This window comes from Corvus brachyrhynchos, unplaced genomic scaffold (genome assembly GCF_000691975.1).
Source record: "Corvus brachyrhynchos isolate BGI_N302 unplaced genomic scaffold, ASM69197v1 scaffold17, whole genome shotgun sequence".
Taxonomy (NCBI): domain Eukaryota; kingdom Metazoa; phylum Chordata; class Aves; order Passeriformes; family Corvidae; genus Corvus; species Corvus brachyrhynchos.
In genome coordinates this window covers 15,940,522-15,963,656 of record NW_008240046.1, presented here as the reverse complement: position 1 = coordinate 15,963,656, position 23,135 = coordinate 15,940,522, and the positions used below count along the sequence as shown (strand labels likewise).

The 23,135-nt window shown below is 35.0% G+C and overlaps 1 protein-coding gene across 6 annotated transcripts in view; it reads left to right on the top strand.

Moving 5' to 3' along the window:
- Nucleotides 1-23,135, top strand: part of WDR17 (WD repeat domain 17) — a 58,372-nt gene that overhangs the window by 5,991 nt on the left and 29,246 nt on the right. For 2 of the 6 annotated variants that reach the window (XM_017744496.1, XM_017744497.1), the window contains exons 2-8: nt 12,093-12,221; nt 13,234-13,417; nt 15,159-15,389; nt 18,364-18,615; nt 19,359-19,481; nt 19,816-20,003; nt 21,238-21,406. In XM_017744496.1, coding sequence (XP_017599985.1) covers nt 12,099-12,221; nt 13,234-13,417; nt 15,159-15,389; nt 18,364-18,615; nt 19,359-19,481; nt 19,816-20,003; nt 21,238-21,406 — 1,270 coding nt within the window. In that variant the 5' untranslated portion in view covers nt 12,093-12,098. Of the gene's footprint in view, nt 1-1,345; nt 4,015-12,092; nt 12,222-13,233; nt 13,418-15,158; nt 15,390-18,363; nt 18,616-19,358; nt 19,482-19,815; nt 20,004-21,237; nt 21,407-23,135 lie in introns of those variants that run through there. The other 4 variants (XM_017744500.1, XM_008641484.2, XM_017744495.1 and 1 more) reach the window with 4 other exon arrangements.

The following is a 23,135-nucleotide window of genomic DNA, read 5'->3' as shown; positions in this document are numbered from 1 at the left end:
GTTTTTTAGTGGATAGAGATTGGGGCCACTATACTCTCCTACATCCTTCTAGATTCTTAAGGTCATGTCTTTTGTAGAGAGCAAGGTAGTAGCTTGCTCTCATAATAAACAGATAGCTGCACTGGACTGTCCAGAAGATCAACTTTCATAACCAATGATTTTTCTTTTAATGATTTTTTTTTGGGGGGGTGGAGTGGTCTGTTGTATTTGGTTTTTTGTAATTCTTGACCATTGTAGTGCGGCACTTAAATGACACATTGTGATGTTCGTACCCTAAAACATCATAACTTTCACATCCCTTCCATTTTTTCCTTCTGATTGTTTTAGTTTTTTTTTATTTATGCCTAGTCAATCTGAAATGAGCTAAAATGAGAGTACCTTGTTCCAAAGGGAGGACTGTGAAATGTCTGCAGCACGTTTGATCACAGAATTGTAGTATATCTCAAATTTGAAGGAGTCTGTAAGGATCGAGTCTAACTTCCTGCTCCTTGCATTGTCCAGATGCTCAGTGAAATCTGAAAAGTTTGGTGACATGAAAGCTTCTGGGGGAATCTGTCCCAGTGACTGAACACCTCTCAGTGAAGAACCTTTTCATAGCGTCTAACCTGAACGTCCCCTGATGCAGCTTCATGCAATTTTCTTGTGTCAGCTCAAGAATTAAACAATTGTTTCTGCATCAAATTGATTGTATATTTTGTCTTTTTTTATTCCTTCTAGAATATTGTAAACAAATTTATTGGGCAATATACTGTAAGACTGTATATGCCTTGAAGATGTCTCTTTTGGTCTGATCTATCATAGTACATTTTGTTGTCCTTAAATTGAGATCAAAGAACACTTAACTGGAGGTACCAACTGGACTTCAGCTTAAGAGCATACTAAGTTACTTGTAAAACATTTAATAATAGTAACATTATTTACAGCAATTTAAGGGATGGAATGCTTTGAGATTTTTCATATTTTTTATTATAATATTTAGTACTCACAGTTTTATTCGTCCTACACATACATTTTGTTATACCTTTATGTCATGGTTTAACCCCAGTCAGCAGCCAAGCCCCACACAGCCTCTCTCTCACTCCCCCACCAGCAGGATCAGGGAGAGACTCTGCGGGGTAAAAGGCAGAGAACTCATGGGTTGAAATAAAGACAGTTTAATAGGGTACTCAAAAGCCATGCACACAAGCAAAGCTAAATGAGGAATTCTTTCACTGGCTGGTGTTCAGCCATCTCCAGGAGAGCAGAGCCCCATCAGTGGTTACTTGGGAAGATAAACACCATCACCCTGAATGCCCAACTCCAATCCCCCTCCCTCCCCCCTCATCCCCCGCCTCTTTCTTCCCCCTACTTTATGTACTGAGCATGATGCAGTATGGTCTGGAATATCCCTTTGGTCAGTTGGGGTCAGCTGTCCCGGCTAAATTGCCTTACAGCTTCCCACGCATCCCCAGAAAATGCCTTGACTCTGTGTAATCTATATTAATTATAATATCTATGTTGTCAGTTCTGTTCAGCACAAAACCCAAAACACATCCCCATACCAGCCACTAGGAAGAAAATTAACTCTACCCTAGCCAAAACCAGCACACTATAGTATAATAGCTTTTGCAGAACTTGGAGATGAATAATGAAATAGGCAAAAAAAAGTAATGGACACATAATGCATTTGCAGTCTTTGTTGTCTTTGTTTTTCATCTATAATTTAACACAAAATTTCTTAATTTATTTCAGGTAATTTTAACAGATCTTTTATAGCAGTTTAAGTTCCCATCTGCTATCCTGTGATTTTAATTGCATCTGTACTTTTGAGCTGAAGATATTACCAGTTTGTTGAAAGGATAATACAGTATCCATATCCATTTAGCCCATGCTTCCCTGATGGTACTGAAACTCAATGTAAATCACGGTGTTCGTCTGTCTTGAGAGACTCATTGTTCTGACAGGCTGGTATTGAGGCTAGAAGACTCAGTTCACAGAGGTGGTGAAACAGCTACAGGCAAAAAAGAGAAACAAGTTTGTTACGACTGAACTGCTTGTAATTCTTTGATCAAGATTCTCAATGATACTATGTGCCCTTATAAAAAAGACAGAACAACCTGCAAGCAAAGACTTTCCTCAATGGATAAGTATCAATTCACTTGAAACCATGATTTTCATGTGTAACAAGCAGTAATAATGTGGATATGTTTTGTTTAACAGTTTGTAAAATTTTTGTTCATAGAGTGTTACATCAGTAACAAATTTATTGTTTACTCATAGACCATGGTTATGGTTGGGGATTTCTTCAGCGCTATGATTAGAGGTGACTGAATTAGTAATATGTTTCTCATACAGTTTATGAGACCATGCAATTCTGTGCATTTTGCATACTTAATGTTTGAGCTGAAATCTTGAAGGGCAAGTAATTTGAAAAAATTTCAGCACTACTGTAGGAAGTTTTTCTGTATATTCTTGTGTCTGTATCCATTTGCATGGAGAAATGTATAACTACAAAAAATCTGACAATCTTGGAACGCTGCTTCCTATTTCTGGGTGTCTTGATTTAAATATTTATGATTTTGCGTGTGTGGCTTGTATTTTTGGTTTGTTTTTTTTCCCTTGGATGTCAGAATTTCTGAGTAAGAGGTTGGGAACCAAAAGTATTGCTGCTTTTCTTTATTCCCCTGGAGACTGTAGCTTGCCTATACAGTACCTTTAATAGAAACTGCATGTTCTGGGGTAGGGCAGGTAATGACACAGAATTGCTCTGTGGAAATGGTAAATAAAGTTGACCAGTTAGTAGCTGGTACTTCCAGTTGTTCTTTTCCTAGTTTGCTTGGTTGATTTCTTGTTTAAACAATGGACTTCAGTGTTTAGTTTTTGCATTTATTATATTACAAACTGTGGGGAACAGCTTGTTAAGTCAGGTTAGAAAGGCAGAGGTTGTCTGGATTCTAGGCTTCTGAAGAAACTGGGTTTTTTTATGTCTGCCTAGTCTCTGCTGAGGATTTGATAGTTGCTGTAACCATGCAGTCAGGAAGATTTGTGTGATAATGTCTCCTAAACAGCAGGGCTGATGGAGTATGTTGCTGCAGTACTGAAATGTGATAGTACAGCTTTTATTCCTCTTTTTACCTTTCATTTTCATTGGCATAATGCACTGTGAAATCTAATGTGAAACTTGGAAACATACTAGAAAAGGATACTCGGTGCAGAAGGAATAATGCGGTCAGATATGTGAAACTCTTCTGAGGAGGAGAAAAGAAGCAGATTCATTCCGATGAATTAGTTAAATTAGGCTTTTTACATTTTTCAGCCAGTGCTGGTGGCTGCAGCTGAGCCCTTCAGGCTCTGCTGGCTATGAACAACGGAGTTGCAGATTTATTTTTCCTTTTAATCCCTCTTTAAAAAAATGTTGAACCGATGCCTGGCATTTGTGATAATTTTAGCCCCTCCTACTGTGCCAGTTGAAACCACTCCCTACATAACCAAAACAAATCAAATCATTCCCTGTGATTCTGAGAATATTTTACATTTCAATACAAGCTTTTGTGCACTGAACTACATTTCATACATCAGTACATTTGAAAAAAAGGAAAGTAATTTTTAGGAGAGATAAGAATGACTCAAACAGCACCTCATTTTTAGAGCTCAGAAACACAGCAAAATCAATCTGGAAGCACTAGCCTGCTTTAGTTTTAAATACTGAAATATATAATCTCCTAATTGTTCTAGTATTGATTTGTTTTCCATTAGAAAATCCAATAGGTAGAACATTTAAATTGTTGTTCAAACTATATCAGATTATATATTTCTGAATTTAAAGCTTATTAATCTCAAATCATACCACAGACTTCAGATCTGGTCTTTGAGTAGCTTGTTGTAGTGTTGAATAAATTTTAGCTCAGGAGTCATTGTACTTATATGTGTTCCGGTTCTGTATTTTTTATTTCAACTGTGCCTTCTGTCATGGCTTGGATGACTTATATTTCCCACTGGTTTGATGAAGATGATTGGTATGGAGGACAACAAAGAGTAAGGATTGCTTAAATTAATATTTTCTCTTTTACTACTTTTTTATTTTTCTTCTTTAAGCTGCTGTTTATTATATTGATAGTATCAAAAGTCCTATTTCTATAGTGGTACTAGGAAGGGATTTTTAGTAGTTTTAATGAGGTCTTGAATCATAGATAAAGCACATTTAAAATGAGGTTTTTGAAAATTGATGTTGCTAGCTGGATAAAAGGTGCTGGAAGTGTGATGGCCACCTACTTGCATTTTTTAGGTTGCATAATTTAACAAGTAGTAATTCTTTAATATGGAATGAGATGGAAAGCAAACATTTAATTTTAGAGTATTAGGAGGGATGGAGTAAAATAAAATAGTTATAAGTAATAATAGAGTAAAAAAAAATATTTGGGAGACATTAAATTCACATAGGGTCATTTCCAAGTTGTATCTTGGATAGCTTTATGTTTTTATTAACATTTTTCTGAGGAGGAGTTGTTACTATAGCAACATTTTCAGGATATCTTGGATTTTTTTTAGCATTTATTAGCTGCACGCCTTGAGCAAGCTTGGTCAACAGCTGCTTTCATAGATTTATGGTGGGAAATGAATATAAGTTACATTTCGTTCACAGTATTAAGCTCTTTTATGGTACTTTATATTTCTGTAATTTCTTTTTCTTGTTTTCGAAGTATCTGGTCAGCTAATGAATTAGAATGAGGGAGATGCTACTGAAAGCAGCTGCTTGCATTGTATTATTGTGTATTACTTGATGATGCCAGTTATATGCTCATAAGTATAAAAAACTGGCAGGTATTTATACTGTTCCACTGTTCTCATTTTACATGTCACTCATGACATAGCTGTTGTCAGGGATTCAGATGTGAGAAATGTCAAGAGGCAAATTTGTCTGAAATCAGACCAGTCTTGGCAATTTACCAGCAGAAAAGCAATCTTCTGGTGATTGCTGTAACTCTGGATTGGAAGATGAGAACAAAATTTTATGCAGACTCTTAGATGCTTCATACTGTGATCAGATGTGGTTGTATATATATCTCTGTGTGTTATACCCATTATCTGCAAACTATGATTAAGCAATACTCCATAGATGATGACTTTGTTATCACTGCTAGATGGCTTTGTATTGATTAGGTGTGTATTCCAACACTGCTGGTGATGTATTGTTAGAAATGTCAGTATTTCTCCATGTTTGGTTTCAAACTTAGTATGGCTCTTTAGATTATCTTGTTAAAGTTGCACAATCAAGGGTATTCTAGTTAAATGTACAGTTAAATGTGTAGTCAAAACAGTCAAAACCACTACTTTGTAAGACTTACTATCTTATAATTTTTTTAATATTATTACCTTATGCTTTATAAGCAGGGTATATATCTTGGATTAATATATTTGGGTTTTATTTCAAGTGGTTTTTTCTGTAAAATAGTCTCAGGCTGTGATTTCAAGTTTCAAACTTTAGTGAAAAGTCCACAACTTCTTCGTTTGTGAAGCCAGAGATCCTGTGGTTAAATCAGTTCTGGTAGTGATTTGGGTCCAAATTTACTGTGGAGGTTTAAAATGGCTGTGAACAGTAGTAGAACACTTGTTCATTTCAAATAATCTTTTAAATCAGAGTATTCTTTTCCTAGTCAGTGTCTGGATAACTGAGTGCACATTTTGAACCCTTGATAGATTGCCATAGATTAGGAAATGTCATCTGCAAATTCTGGTTGCAAGAGTCTAGCCAAAGCTTCTGGTGTTTTTGAGGAATCTTGTTGAAATTCAAGGCCTTGTCCAAGGCACCCTGTTCCTGACTATGGTTAGTGTTCGGATTATCTGGGAGCTATACATGGCCTGTGTGCCATGAATTGTATACAAAATTAGAAAACACTTTTCCAATTTTTGCAAACTACCTATACTGCTTAGTGGTAAACTAGCAACCAGCCTGGCACTTTAATATGCAGTAGACTACCTTGGTAGAATTCTCCTGGGAAGTATGAAGGGCTCCACATGTGTGGAGAAGTACATATGTAAACCTACATAATTATTCTACGTTGTTCTACATTGTAACTGTCACTACTAATATAGTCGGACTTGGTTCATCTTTTGCCCAGAAGCAGTTGCTTCTGTAGCAGTGTGTATTTTCTCTGACTATTCTGAGACCTGCATTGGTAACTGCAGTTTAATAAGCCACCTCAAGACTGAAAATTCGTTAGCATTTTGCAGTACTCCAAAGTGGGGAGAACTTTTGTTTGTTTTGTCAAAGTTTTCATACTGTAAGTTGTCTATTGGCTTTTAAGTTGTATATATACCAGAGTATTTCCAATTACCCTTTACTTCATGGGTCTGGAAAATTAATGAGAATTTAATTTCTTATCATGGCTATAATGTGCTTGGTTTTTCCCAGCACCATTGGAAGACTGCCAGTGCTAATAATGTTTGTGTGTTTTTGCATGAGTCTCGGTGCCATTGAGGCAGACAGTGTCAGGCAGAAGTCTGTCTTGCGGACATGCCAAGATTTTTTCGTACGTTTGAAGACCTTCATGCTTTTAGCAAGATAAAATGATTGTCCATTATCTGGTGCTTCTAACTGGTTCCACTGGACAGGGTGATGAATTTGAAACTCTATGGTTCACGGGTGACATATTCATCTCCAATGCATTTCCCCCCAAAGATGGGTAAATATACCCAATGTCTTTAAGGAGATATAATGTGATATAATGTCTTTATATGACTAAAGATCTTATTAATTATTACATTATCATTGATGTGCTGGCAAAAATATTGGTACCTGGGGACAATAGTCTGGATGAGATATAACAGTTTTATATGTCAAACATACAGGAGTGACAGCAAGCTTTCCACATAAGAAAAGATACAAACCTGATGGGAAGATAATGCCAACAGAGTGAACAGAAGCAGAGGACACTAGCACTTTATGCTTATAGCTGTTAAGAAACTACACTTTGTATACACAGAAGCATATTGATTAACATAAGGCTACTGTATATCCACTTCTGTATGCATGCCATATTGCATATGGACTCATTTGGACAGGTCATACACCACATGGACTACAGACGAAGCACATGTGAGCATCTGTCAGAGACTGAAATATTATATTTTATGACTTAAACATTTTCTTAAAAGACTTTTAAAACTGTGTTCCAAAAGCTGCAGAGAGGACTACCGAACTCTAAATGGGGCCCTGACTGAGGCCTGACACTGCTCGCTGATGAAGATAAGATAAAGTGACAACTCGGGGCTGGGGACATTCACTGAGCACAGGCTTAACACCTCCAAGATGAGGACCACAGCCCCAGGACTATCAGCTGCCAGGCTCGAACAGACCCTCGCACCAAGGGGTGGAGGGAGGAGAGGCTTTGGGTATCTTGAAAAAGCCTCTGGTCAGAGGCACAGTGACTGCCCATCCTCCACTGTGCAGAGGAGCCCAGCTGAGGGGTCCTCACTGGGAGGGGGAGGAGCTTATCGACAGCAGGAGGGGTGACATGGCCCATCACAGGGGCTGCCCTCAAAAGGGTCCCCAGACCCTGCACCAGAGCACCAGAGATGATGCAACACACCCTCAGTGCTGCAAGGCCCAAAGCGTATATTAATCCATGGGATTCTGTACTCTTTGGTGTGTGGCAGCGTGTGGCGGCGTGTGGTGTGGCAGCGTGGCATGGCGTGTGGCAGCGTGTGGTGGCGTGGCCACAGCAGCGATGGGGGACCGTCACCACCAGCAGACCGGATGGAGGGGAGCAATGAGACGTCGTTGGGACCTTCAGATGGGCGATTGCTTCCACCTAACCCCTGTCACCTCTTCCTGTTCCCCCACCCCCCACGCACATTTCTTTTTGTATTTCTTTCTCTCTTTCTTTTCTCTTCCCTTCTCTTTGCCTCTTTTACTATTAAATAAAATAATCAATTTTTTGGCAACAACATCTAACCTTGTTTGGTTTTAATCTCATTTCTGGGGATATTTTGAACCTTCTAAGTTCTTTCCAGTTTATGCTCAGAGACATAGCTTGCTTTGCTTTTCTGGGCCTAAACCGGATCGTAACAGCATCTGTTGTTGGTTTTGCTTGATGGTTATGCATTTATGGATACTGATAACGTGCAAGCACACATATTGATAATGAAAGTGTTAAGTGAAGGGTTTAAAGAGCTATTATTATTCTACAAGTGTCATTGTAGTGCAATTGGGAGATACAGTGAACAATGAAATACACTGAGTAGCTGGAGCAGAGAAAAAGGAGTTAGATTAAAATTAAAATGGTGCCTGTTAAAGAGCTGCAGTTGCCAGGCTACTGACGCTGCAGTTTTCTGTGTGGTGTGACACAATGCTCAGTCTTTTCTCCTGCATCCTGTAGTAACTGTATTATTCTGTGAACATCAAGGTTTAGTTCCTTTATCTGTCAAGTAAAGTGATTTCATTCTACAATCAGAACAATATTTTCCATTTTTGGGACCAGCAAGGTATAGGAATGAACATGGAAATTCTAAAATGGTTTGCAAAAACTGATACCTATGCTAAGGTAGGGATTATTAGGCATTTATCTTTAAGTTATTGATATAAATCTAGTCAATTCAGTTGATATTTTTAAATATTTATGATATATCAAATTTCAGTTTTATGTGGTTGGTTGTTGGGGCTTTTTTCTATATTTAGCAACAAGGAAGGGCCTAGAATGTTGCTGCTTCTGCCAACTGTTGTCCTCCCTCTTTCCTTCATCTCCTTGGAAACTGTGGGCACACACTGCTAGTTTTCCCAATGTGGTATATATTTTTTACATGCACAGGGTTTTTTTCATTGTATACTTAAGAGTCCAATATAATAACTTGTACATCCCTTATTTGAAAATAAAATGCTTTTTTACAAAGTATAAAAGCTCTCCATTGTATAAAAATGCACCATGTGTGAAATCATACGTATTTTCAATTATGCTGCGTTTCCATGTTTTTGTCGTTTTACTCAGGCTGTTCTGATGAATACTTCTTTCTCTTTTATACTCTGCTTACTCTGTTAAGTATGCTTAACAGAAATCTGTAATATTTGAAAAGATCTACAGGAAGCTGCTTTAATGTATGATACCTACGAGAGAGGAAGTCAGTATGCCACACAACTGTCATTTCTTCTTCTAGATACTGTCATACTGAATTTCAAATGTTTCGTCTCATAAAATGGTACATCATTACAAAGAGCAGGAAATAATAGCAAGTTTAAAACAATAAATGTTAGTAAATAAAATGCAAATTCCTTTCTGTAATAAAGCTCAGAATATTTTATATATGTAGCTTTTTTACATATACTTAAATTGGGAAAATCTAGTCAAAGTTTTAAGAATACTTACTAAGCATGAATTTTTAACTCAGTGAAATAATGATATATTACAGAGCAACATTTGTCATGTAAAATTCAAAAATTTCAACTATTAACAGCATTTTTTATAGAGATTACTGCAGAACCCTACAAGACAAATCTGTTGTTACTCTGAAAGAAAAATCTGTGGAATTCTGTTTTAGCATCTGTAAGAGATCTCAGCTTTACGATTAATTTTACCTGTAATCAAACTGCAAATTAAACAAGACTTAAGTTTTATTTTCTTACAGATTAAAACTTCATCAAATCAGGAATTCTTAGCTCCCATATGAGAAGGCAAAAAAGAGTAGCTGCACAAAGTGACAAATCTTTTATTATTATGAAGTAAATACTTGTGTACTAAATAGTACTAGTTCTAGAACTAGTAAATAGTTCTAAATAGTTGTTGACTTTTTATCAATCTTACATTGATGGTTTTCAGGTGGTAAACCTGCAAACTAAACCTACAATAATCTAATATTTTACATCTAATTCTCTTCTACTTCACCATGGCTTTTTTTAACATTCCTTTTCAATTTGCTGACACACCTAGAGTTTTAACCATTGTTTTCCTTGGAATCAAGAACAGAACCCAAAATTTCTAGTTCCAGGTATTCTGTGTTTTCATAAAATAGTTATCTAATCAGCTGGGGGACTTTAATTTCAGAAAAAGTGATTGTTAATGATGCCAGTTATTTTTTCATGGGAACTAGAAGAAGTCTGCTCTGAATGCCCCAAATCCAATTATTTCTCTGGATATGTGATTTATACTTTAATTGTACAGAAGGGACCTCTGGAATTTGTAATTTTACTGAACAGTAAAACAACGCTAACTGGCAAAATTAGAAATTTGGAGGTTATTTTTGCCACTTGATGATGTTGATTCTTTAAATAATTAGATTAATTTCTCTCTGTGGGACTCGTATCATTTAGAACATGAGATGGGTTGCAAAGGAGCTGCAAGATGATGCAATTTATGGAAGTGTTCTCTCTAGAATCTCTAATTTGCTGCAGAAGTTGGAAGAATTAATATTATTGACAGACAGAAAGGAAGTCTAATAGCCAAAGCACTTGTCTGCCACAAAGCTGTATCTTGTTTTTCTGTGTATTTCTGTTCTGCTATTGCAGTCTCTTTTACCAAAATTTTCAAAGGTTACATGTAAGTATTTCATTTCCTTCAGTCCTTTAGTACTCACTCAGATGTTTAAGCACTTTTACTAGGGTCAGTGATATCTTTGAGATGATCAGTCTCAAACATTCAACTGATCCTGATCTTCTGCTAAAGACACACCCAAAATAAGTTGCTCTCAATTTTTTTTTTTTCACACTTTCCAAAGCGAGAGAAACATGATGTCATGTAATTTTCTGCCTATAATTATTAATTACTGTTTACCTACCAAGCAGATACACCAAGCAGAGGAGAAAAAAAAAATCATTCAACTTTATTTTTATTCCTTGTATATATGCATTAAAACGAAATTTTAATAATATTTAGGCAGCCATTTTTTAGTCATTAGTTACCAGTAGGTTCCTTTGGGTACTGTAGATCACTACTGCAACACCCATATAAATTTTGCTCTGTATGTGCCTTAATACTAACGTTGTCCAGAAAAATATTTCCCCCTCTATACATTTGACATCAAGTAGCTCAAGAGTGATCAACAGCAACATATCTGTGCTCAACTGTTACACAGCCATGCATTGCGTAACCAGCCCTTGTGCTTCATCAACAGTTGCTCCCTCAAAATGCTTGATTGCTTTTGAAGTCTCATTTCTTGTTAATTCCCTTTCCTTTGTGGAGCTTGAAATGGTACCTAACACTTGGTAAATTTAACATAGCTCTTCTTGTTTTTCAGGATTATATTCTTAGCTCTTTGACCTAAAGATGTAATCCTTCATATTCCATGTAATGTTTTTCCACCTAATGCCCCTCAGTTCATTAATCTATCCACAGCATAAATGGACCCTGAGATATTCTATTACTAAGTAACATGTTGACATTATCCAGAATGAAATGTGGGCTAGGTAAATAATTGGTCTGGTCCAGCAAAACATTTCTTGCATTTTTATGTTGAAGTCAGTTTTCTCACTCTGAGAACAGCTGGTACTGTGAGACTTGTTTTGGACGTAGAAAGCATAGTTTGCTATTCAGTAATGTTGCCCTAAGCTTTGCTTTTGATTCTTTACAGCTCACTTCAACTTTTTTGTTAAATGGTAATTATTAAGAAAATTTAGAAAGCTTCTCCAGAAAGGATGATAATAAAGAGGATAATATGCTAAATAGCTGTTCTATGCAAATGGTTTGAAGACCTTGTTACATGTTGGTTTTATTTAAAACTATTAGTATATGGTTTATTTTATGTGGCTGTCAGTGGGAGATGAATGGGAGAGCAGAGTAGGCATTAAACTGTAATAGAGAAAGTACTGAACCAGACCGCAGAAGAAAATGAACATGATGAACAATTTCAGCTAGTACAAATCAAGAAGTATTCAAGTTTTTATGGGCTGCCCACCCCCCCTTTTTCTTCCAAATGGATTCTTGTGAATGGTATTAGGCACCCTTTCTTGTGTGGCACTGAAACCTCTGAACATCCTGCTTGGCTTTATTTCAGATACATTCATTTGTACCTCAGGCGAGTTATATTTTTAAAGTAGACATGTATAAATTATTTATGGGAATAAAAATGTATTATTCTATTCTTTAATATTCTGTCATCCTGTAGTCTCATGAATTTCTGTTTTAAAGGCAAAAATGTCACATGTTAAACAAGTGGGACTTTTAGCTGCTGGATGTCAGCCATGGAACAAGGATATATGTGCTGCTAGTGGGGACAGATTTGCCTACTGTGCTACCCTTGCTGTTTATGTTTATCAGGTAAGATCATTCTTGTTTATCAGACTAGTTACATTTTTATGTTGCTGTTGATCTCACTTTGAACCCTTTCGATAAATGTTTCTGCAATGCTTTTGAAAGTATGGTTGCTGCTGAGAAAATGTCTATGTAAAGCTCAGTATTCCATTCAAGATATCCCTGAAGTTGTATGTGTCCAGAATTATTTTTAGAAGACAGGCTCACAGTGCAGCAAACATTTGAGATGAATGAAGTTCAGTGATAGAAGACTGGGTTCTGAAGGAGAAATGAAACAATTCCACAATTCCATTTAAAGCTGTACTATAAAATAGTCTTTTGCACAGTGGATTAAAATGGTTCAAAGTTGTGGATTCAATGGCCCACCTTTATTTGATTTGGAGCCTGATCTCCTCAGTACTGTGGTCTGCTGAAGTTTGCAGTTGCTGTATATCAACACCTAACTAAAAAATAGAAATGCTGTGACATAGAATTTTCAGATTGAGAAATATGTGAGGAAATATAGGATGCACTTACTATAATTTTAAGAGTTATACCAGTGTAGGATTAAAATAAACAAAATTTACTGTGTCATATTTGGCGTGGTTTTTTAATACATTTTAAACTCTACTAAGTAATTAAAAATAATGACAAGGATTTCAAACTCTCTTTTGTTGTCTTTTTTATGTTCTATCCTGTTTAACCCCTTGGAGATTAGTAAATGGTTGTTACCATGCCTATAAATAAAGCATTTTAGGATTGTTTGAGTACACTTCTCAATGAAATATAATAATTTATAAGTGACAAGAGGATAGAAGTAAAACTGGTTTTTGGATAGTTGGATATTGGACAACCTTTCTGTCGAAGTCAAATGTATGAGAATTTATTTTATTGAGATATGAGGTGCTGGCAATTGTTAATGCACTATAAATTCATCTGTAAGTCTAATACTGTTATATGAAATATTCTCCAACCCAAAGATACTTTAAGTAAGTTTACAAAAAATGTATCTCTAAAATGAATTTTACTATTTGTTTAGCTGGATCACCGATACAATGAATTCAAGCTCCATGCGATTATGTCTGAGCATAAGAAGACAATCACAGCCATATCTTGGTGTCCCCACAACCCTGATGTGTTTGCAAGTGCCAGTGCAGATAGTTTAGTGATCATTTGGAATGTGAATGAACAGAAAGTTGTGGCCAAGCTGGACAATACAAAAGGTATTTTAGACATGGAGAATTATTTGATCCATACAGCTTGATCCATGGGTATGAGAAATACTTGATACAGTGTAAACTCTATAGTTGGTTGGCCAGAGTTTTAACAATTGCCTAACACAATATTCTTGTCAGATTTGTTGCAGTTCATTCTAGAAAATAAAGATAGTATGTTTGAGTAAATTGCTGTGAACCGTCTTGTATTTGGTAAAGAAAGATGTTATTCTTTTTTTTCTAAAGAAGCTGACCAGTTCAAGAATTAACTTTGCTAGTGTTATCTTGTTGAGCAGGGGAAAAAAGTCCAACATTATTTTCATCACTGTATAAAACGATAAATAATTAAATTTTAAACTAATAAATTTCAATATAACTTTAGCTAAGTGAAAGTAAATAAAAGGTAGCCTTAACAGATTCAAGTACAAATCATCAGTGAATTTGAACAGCAGCTTTTGTTAAAATACCCTAATGCTTGTCTACCTGAATCTTGCCTCAGGCCTTGAAATTGCTGGAGATTGTATTAAAAGTCTAGAGGGTTAAGTATCCATGTTACAGTCATATTTCCCTGCCCGGTTCTGATTTATTCCATTTAGTCAAAACAAGTGCCTGTATTTCTGTTCTTACAGTCAATCTTGTCAGGTGTCCTTGGCTCCTACATTTGCATTCCTGGAAAGCAGATGTAACCCAAGAACAGTCCAAGTCTCAGGATCTAATAAGCCATTTTGGGACTCCCTACTCTCTCCAGAGCATTTAGGGATACCTCTGGAAATCTTGTACATCTTGGATGTCATGCAAAAGAAAACTCCACAGTAATTTAATCTATTCTAAAAGAAATATTGTATCAGTTTATGCATGAATATAAATGCTGGTACTTATTTTTCAATACCTTGCTTGTTTAAAAATCTACTTTAGCCAATGACTACACATGGATAAAGTGTTGTTATTACTATTTTAATATTTTTAGAAACTAATTTAAGATAATATGTTTAAACCTTCTATTGGTTTCTCTTTTAGTCCCTTTTACATTGCCATGTAAAAGTATCTAAATACAGTTTTAAGTTTCAGCTTGAGGAATTTATCTTACTGTCGTTTATTCCTTTAGGCACATGTTATTAAATTATGAGGATGATGAGGATTGGAGACGTTAAGATCAAAATTCTTAAATAGGACTGCCTACAGTTTGATGTTAGGCAACTGAATTAAAACTGTCATGTATCCCGAAAGAAGCTATCAAAAGTTCCCTTTTATTACAGAGCTAGCTTTCAAATTTTGTCTCAGATTTCTGCTTCTGTTATATTTATCTCTAAATTTCTTTGTATTTTGCTAAAATAGGCATTTTGAAATTCTCAGTATTTTACTAGCTTAGTAGCAATTAACTTACAGTAAAACATAGTGGTGAATGAAATTCTGAATGAATGAAAGTATCTTTCACATCTCTTTGCAGGATCAGTTCTCTTTCAAATGTGTGATTGTCTTTGGCACCGATGAAGTATAGATATCATTAAATACAGCCCATCAAAATAGTGTAAAAGTAATTTGGGAAGTAATTTTACTTCCTGCCTATGGAAGTCTGTAGTTTACTTTTACACTGTAAGATGTTCATGCAGTTCTCTATATTTCAGTCTAGTAATTTTTGCATAGAACAATTATTTCTACTGTTTTTCAAGACAATTGCTGATAGCAGCTCAAGGAATACTACACTGAATTTCGTATCCTGGTTCTTATAAGGTTTACCTGTATGTTTCAGGAATTCCTGCGTCACTTAGCTGGTGCTGGAATGCAGGTGATGCAGTTGCATTTGTGTCCCACAGAGGTCCGTTGTATATTTGGACTATCTCAGGACCGGACAGTGGGGTTACTGTACATAGAGAAGCACACAGTTTCTTGTCAGATATCAGTCTGTTTAGATGGCATCCAAAGAAAAAAGGAAAGGTGGTATTTGGACATACTGATGGAAGCCTATCTATTTTTCAACCAGGTAAAAACTCATATGGTAAAATATTTATATTTTTATATGTATCTCTTGTTTTTCTGTATGCATGGAATTCTGCACTTTTAAAAATTAGATTCTATAATGTAGGTACATATATAAAACTTGTTCTTGGTTCATAATAGTCCTACTTCCTACCATATCACAAAAATAGGATTTCTTAGATAAAGAGTGTAGGGCATTTCTCCTCCCTTTTGTGACCAAGATAAGACTGCAATTTTTCACTACTACAATATACACATTTTTTTGGAGGGTGATAACAGCCATGATCTTCTACTGAGCTATATTTCCCTGCAAGTTTATTTTTCTGAAAGACTTGAATCTTTTGTTTACTTTCTTACTTTTGCATTTATTGTGGAGTCCTCTGTTTCATATTTTAGAGTCCCCTGCAATTTTATAGGTAGATCCTCGTGTCACACTTAATATTATCTTCATGGTTCTGTTCTGTCAAAGGGTAGATGGGAAAATATTTATGTCTTTTTGTCTTAAATCCACCATGCACATTTGTGCATACTTTATAAGTAGTCTAGTTGTCTGCTAAGAAGGTGTCATAAGCTCATTTGAAGGTAAAATTTCATTTGTTTTCATAATTTTCTTCAAAGACAGATGTCTGTATTAGGTTGAATATTTCAATTTTTTTTCCTGACTACTTCTTTTTCCTCGAGTAAAAACTGATTTCCAACTTAGTGAGAAAAACTGTTAAGTAATGTGTTAATTTTACATAAAGTTGTTCTCCAACAGCCATGCAAAATTTATTTTCCTTCAGTTCACTCAACTAAGTTGTCACACAGGATGTCACACAGAATAGATTCCCTTGCTTCTGTAGTGCTGACTGAATTAGCACTGGCATTGGGAAAAGGATATCTATTTTATTACGACATCATCTAAGTATTTATCAGACTGAGACTTTTCATGAAGTCTGTCTAGAATTATTTGAATATGAAAACAGAAATAATAAAAAAAATATTTAAAATACCAAAATTATGTTCTGCAACTGAAAATATAACACAGGCTGAAAAAATTTAGGCAGTGGCAGTTTTGTATGTACCACAATTCAAGTTGCTGTAAAAAAATTGTTTAAGGAAAATTATCCATTACTGCTGGGGATAAAACTATTTGCATCAATGTGAAATTTAGATTAGATTATCACAGGAATTCTTCCTTTCTCTGTATTTAGGATAGTTTTCCTTATTATTGTAATATTACATATCTTTATGAAAATAATTTTAGAATTTTAAAAAAACCAAACATGCAAGTTATTTCCTGTTCTTAACGTACATAAGAGTTTTCATTTCCAATAGAGAAATAAAATTTGAAAGTTTATTTGAAGCTGGGTGAAAATTTTCTGCATAAATAGCAGACTGTGAAATGTGTTTTTCACTGTTGTTGCCTACTTAGTTTTCTCTCCTATGGCTGTATTTTTGACTATCCATTAATGTATCAGAACATTTAGTGTAAAGAAAATATATGGAAGAATTTAAGATTAGTACCCAATTTTTAGGGAGATTCAATGCAGTCATATAGAGCCAAATGTTTTGTACTATTTTTCCTTTCATTTGTTATCAAAATAAGCACAGCTTACTTAAAAGACCTATGACTCAGTTGCATGATTCATACTGTTCATGTCTTCTTTTAATGGAAAACAAAATTTAACAATTAGGGTTTTCATGAGGCTTGCTTTTAGACTTTTTTTTGAAACACAGGTAAAACTGAATAGCTCCTAGATACATGCTCTCTCATACTCTCCCACCAGTTGATTGTGCTTTCTTGGGGCTGAAGTGTTTGAGTATGGCTGGTTTCAATCACTCGAGGACTTATTGCTTTTAGTTCTTGTATAGCTAACTGAAAAATGACAATTCAGCTTTGTTGTCAGTTCTTGTTTTTCATTTCGATGTTGACTTGCAGTAAAACAAAAATTTGAGCTGAAATATAAGCAGAGGACATTTAAAAAAGTGAGAATCCTCAAGTTTTTGGCAAATTAAAGCAGTTATCATACTTTTGATGTTATTCCCAATGCTTCGGAAGAGTGAAAAGAAATGGAATGGAGAAACTGGTTTGTGCTGTTAATTGTTGTGCAGTCTTAAATTATTTCTCCCATTTCTGGTACCTGATTTTATAAAGTTGGCCTAGATGTAATGTGTATGAACCAGTACCAGCATTAAAAATTAGTACCAGCTGAATAATGGAAGATGTCAATTTGTTATTTCTAGAAAACAGTATTTTCTTTTTTTTCTAGTATAAGATCACAACTTCAAAAATACATTTATTCTATTATATACTATTTCATTTGGACTGTACATTGTCTTATAAAACTAAGATTCATCTCTGTAAAAATAAAAGTGGGAAATAAATATGATGTTAAAAAAATGTGAGTTTTGATAATATGGATCATCAAGTGAAATACGTCATCTTTTTGTAGGTGTCAGAATAGATATTTAATGGTCTGTTTAATTTAATGGCTACAGAATCTATAAAGACTTCATGGTTGCACACATAGTTTAACAGAAGAAAAAATGGTTTTTCAGAAAAACCTTTACTACCACAGTGGTTTCCTGGTTCATACTGCCTTCATTTTGCCTGTATTTGTTGTGGTGTGCAGATTTACTTACACTCAAATGGATTCTATTTTATGCTGTGCTGCAGCCTTTACTCGTAGAAATTATTAGAACAATGTATATGATTTACCATACTTTCCTTTCCTATAAAATTATGTTAATAAACCTGACAGCTGTTTCTGTTCTCTGCGGTATTGAACATAAAATCAAATCTGATGGAAAAAGAAATACTCTAAATCAAGTACTGCAAAGGCAGCTTCATTAATTTCACTGGTGCAGACAAGAGAGCAGGCTAGTGAAAATTTCAAGGAGAGAGAAAAAATTATGTTTGTCAATTAACTTATAATTACTGAAAGGATATACTTGATTTAATTTTTAAATAATCTGTTTTCTCATGCACTTTAAAGGTTCAAAAAATCAGAAACATGTCTTAAGACCAGAATCTCTTGAAGGAACAGATGAAGAGGATCCAGTTACAGCTCTGGAGTGGGACCCTTTGTCAACGGACTACCTTCTTGTTGCTAATTTACATAATGGTATTCGACTAGTTGATTCTGAATCTCTGTCCTGCATCACAACTTTTAGTTTTCCCAGTGCAGCAGCATCTGTTCAGTGTTTAGCCTGGGTTTCTAGTGCACCTGGAATGTTTATAACTGGAGGTAAGGCTTTTATTTCCTGATTTATACAAAGATAATAAATACAGAACTGAATCTTCAAAACTGATACTCCAAGTTTGATTTTTCTGTTTTGTAACATTTTTACAAGTAGACGCATACATGAATTGTACAAAAACAGACCATAATACAAAACCAGAAAATAATAAAACTACACTGAGCAGTTTTTACATGTTTTAAAAATTTTAGCTACATAAGTATGTGACTTTCTGCTTTTTTTTATGCTAAATAATATTTTTCTCATGCACACTTTAGCAACAAATATATGAATTCCTTTGCAAATAGGAATAAAAATGCATTTTACTAATTGATGTCACTTCAAAGATTTAGAAAATTAAAAGAGGAAAAGAACCTATTTCCTTCTTTTCTATGCCACAGACATTATGGCTCAGGTTGAATAAATGAATAAGGAAACTAAGACTCGCAGAATATTTTATAATGAGAGAGGTTCCATAGAATTTATCTATGTTTAAATAGCTAGTTTTAATAATGATTGTTAATAGTGATATGGCCATGGTGGTAAATGGAGGATAAATAGGCTGCCATGCATGTTGCACTAGATGATCTCCAGAGGTCCTCTCCAACCCTAACTATTCTGCGATTCTATGGAGTTGTCAGTACCTGCTTATAAAATTCTTCTTAGGACTTGAAGTTTAATTCATGGTTGTATTTTTGCATAAATCAGTCCTCAAACTCATACCTCTGTGTTCTGTCTTTTTAAACCTCAGATTCTCAGGTTGGTGTGTTACGTGTTTGGAATGTTTCACGTACAACACCTATAGATAATTTTAAATTGAAGCAAACTGGTTTCCATGGCTTGCATGTGCTAAGTTCTCCTCCAAAGAAAAAGTGTAAGTGTAAATTTGATTGCTATTCATTGTACTGGCCGCAGCTTAAGAAAATCTTATTTATGAGTCTTGTTATGTCCAGATCAGTCTCTATAAGGTTGGTCAGCTCTTTAGTTCTTAATTAAAGTACCTTCTGCTGCTAGTGGACTAAACAAATGCATAAAGGATCAAGCACCTTATAAGGTCCTTCTGTAGTAGGCCAGGCTTCATACAGGAATTCTCAATTTCTTTTGTTTTAAATCTCATAGGAATACAAGCATTTTGCTCTTTATAATTTTACTTATTATTGAAATAAGAAATAATATTTTCTTATTGTCTTTTGCTTTGTATTGTTAAGCATGTTCATCAGAGTATCCTACTAAAAATCACCATACATCTTCAACAAGTGAGGCTGTTCCTCCTCCAACTTTAACCCAAAACCAAGCATTTTCTCTTCCTCCTGGTCATACCGTCTGTTGCTTCATGGATGGTGGAGTGGGGCTTTATGACATGGGAGCCAAAAAGTGGGATTTCCTTAGAGATTTGGTATGATTCATCTCTGTCTTTGAAATGAAAGTTTATTTGTCTTATGCACTTTCTTCCAACAGCAAAAAAACTGGAGAATGAAGTCTTTGCAGTACTGTAAAGCAGTTTCTATTGTTAAAAAGAGCCTAAATTTCTAGGAAACAAAATGACAGTTCTGAAGTTTAAAATAATCTTTTATTGCGGATGACTGAATTCTGTTGGAAGTATTCTGACAGGTTTTTTTTAAACCACAGATAAAGATTTAAGGACTTGGGTTTTGTTTGTTTATTTTTTTAACTGAAATTTTAGTTTGATGGCCTGCTCAGAAACTTTCTCTAGAGGGTTTTCTATAACTCAGAATAAAAGTTTGAGTCAAGTCAGAGAGATATATGGTGAAGGCACTCAGTTTAACATTACAAAGACTGAATTATTAAATTTTCTTTGAAGCTAAAATTCAAAAATGGGTTTAACACAGATGACCCTCTTCTTCACCAGGCTTTTGGTGATTGAGGTTCTTGATGATTTTTCTCTTTTCCTTTTTCATTAAAAAAAAGCTCCAAACAAACAACACTCAAATAATTTTCAGCTGTGCTCCCATATGTGTTTGAATAGAGGGTGCTGGTTGGCTTTCTCTTTCCATTTTTATTGGGTTTGGTTCTATAAAGCAACTGAGGCTTAAAATAAATTCTTACGTAATACCTGTGTTTCATATATTTGTAGATTTTAATTCTACAAATGCATGTCTTGGAAAACACCCAATTGATACATGAAATCTCTAATGGATTGAAGTTTAAGCTGCAATAGATCATAGACTGTATCTAGGAGCACAGAATATTCAGTGGGGTACTAGACAACTTGTGGAACATGTTCAACATACAGAGCTTTACTTTTTCAGTCAGGTGCTTTTTACCAAAAGGGAAAAACTATTCCTTTTTTTTTTAATTAATTTTTTTTTTCTTAGTTTTTTTAATTAAAATTTTTAGCAACTTAGTTCCAACAGAAAATGCTAACACGTTCCTGGCACTGTGTACCCTGTTGTTTCATGAAGGAATTTTTCTGATTTTCATAATAATCTCTGAAAGAGCATGTTATAGTCCAAGTTATTTTATGCTATTTAATTTTGACCGATAAGGCGAACTCTTAATTGACCTGACAGGTAAATTAAGTACAATGTATTTTAGAGCTTGATCTAGAGTTGGACTTATGAAAAACATCAAATGTAATAAAAATGGATTAAATATTTGTTTCATTTAAGGGACATGTTGAGACCATCTTTGATTGCAAATTCAAACCTGATAACCCTGATCTTCTTGCTACAGCTTCATTTGATGGCACAATAAAAGTTTGGGACATAAATACTTTATCAGCGGTTTATACATCTCCTGGTAATGAGGGGGTTATTTATTCCATTTCTTGGGCTCCAGGTAAGAATATTTTGCTGTATGTCTAAATGTTCTTTGAATTAGCATTGACTGCAGAATTTCTCATAGAAAAGTATTAGTTTTATATAGAAGGGCATCATATAAGGTTTAAATAAAACTTAATTGTCTGTGAAACCAGATGAATTCAATGCTTCAGACCTTGCTGAAGCTTACCCTTCTGAGTAATGCTCCAAGTATTTCATACTCAGAATGGAGGGAGGGAAATCTCCAGAACATTGCTAACATGTCATTACACAAATGACAAAATGACTTGCTTTGCATGAGAAGCAGTTACTTAAAGGAATTCAGTTTATATTTTGGGCTGAAATAATGGAACATATGTATTTATTTTTTATTTTTTGTGTAGGAGTCTACTCACTGAAGAACTCTGATTTTACCCTATTAGAATAGGAAGTGTCTTTTCTGCAAGGCGTCTGCTTTTTCTTAGAGAAATCACTGGAGTCAGTAGGAAATTTTGTTTTCAAAACTGTTCTGCAACCCTCTTTGGTGTACCTGAAAAAACACTTCTGATAGTTGTCAATAGTTGACAATAGGTTGACTTCCTTGTTGTGTTTTAGTTCTTTGGACAGCAGATGCATTTCTTTAAAATCTAAGTAATTCATCTCTCTGTTCTCACCTGCACTTTTAAACTCTTAAGAAATAGAATCACACAATCACCAGCTGGAAGAGACCTCAATAATAACTGACAGGAGAAAAATATTGTGACGGGAAGCTTAATGTAGTCTGCATACATGAAATAAATTTGCACTTTTTCATTTCAGAGAGTCTCTTGGACCTTGTTGCTCTTCAGAAATAATTTACCTTGCTATATGGCAATTATGGCAATATGAAATATGGTGCTTATGTTTGGTTATTTAGCTTTGAAATTTAAATTCAATTTGTAGTTGTATCTCACATTGAATGAATGGTTTGTCTACTGGAGGAGGGGTGTGAGGTTGTTGCTTTTTGGTTTTGCTTTTTTTAAAAAAAAAGTAAATTGGAAGCACGTGCTTCAACTTTGTTCCTTACCATCCTGTCCAAAAGCTCCTGTCCCTCCCAGCCAGAACTTTTGCTGCTTCTTTCACCTTACTCCCAGACAGTTCCTATCTGCCTTGTACTTTGTTCCTAATATATAATCTAATGCATGCCACCATTTTTTTGGTCTCAGAAGACCTTTGAAAAAAGTGGTTACTACTTTTTCTTTTTTCTCCCCCATCATTCTCCTACCTGAGTCTATTCCCATTTTATATATTTACCTTGTTAGACTCCTCCTGCATAGATTGTCTTTTCTGCCTCTGAAGCTTGGAATAAAATAACAGTCAAGACTTTCCTATAAATCTGCTATTTATTAAAAGCATAGCTATATTAGGATAGAGTCACTGTGGTGAGGAGAATTTGGTGACTTTTGGGTTAGACCTGAACTGAATTTTCAGGTTCTCACTGTGGAGTTTTGTACTCAGATTTTCCACCCTGTAGAGTGTGGTTACAGATTCAGGTACGTTCTTGACGGTCTTAGATGCAGTAATGGTGCAAGATTAAGAAAACAAAATACTCTTAGATGTTCTGTCTCATTTTTATGATTTGTCTTATTACATAGGGAACTTTAAAGGAAAATGGTCTAGTTGCTACAATTTAAGCTTGAAACATTGAGATTACCTCTCAGTTTGAGTCATATGCATCATGATCATTAATTTCTTACATGCAAGACTTTCAGCAGGCAGTAAGATACTTT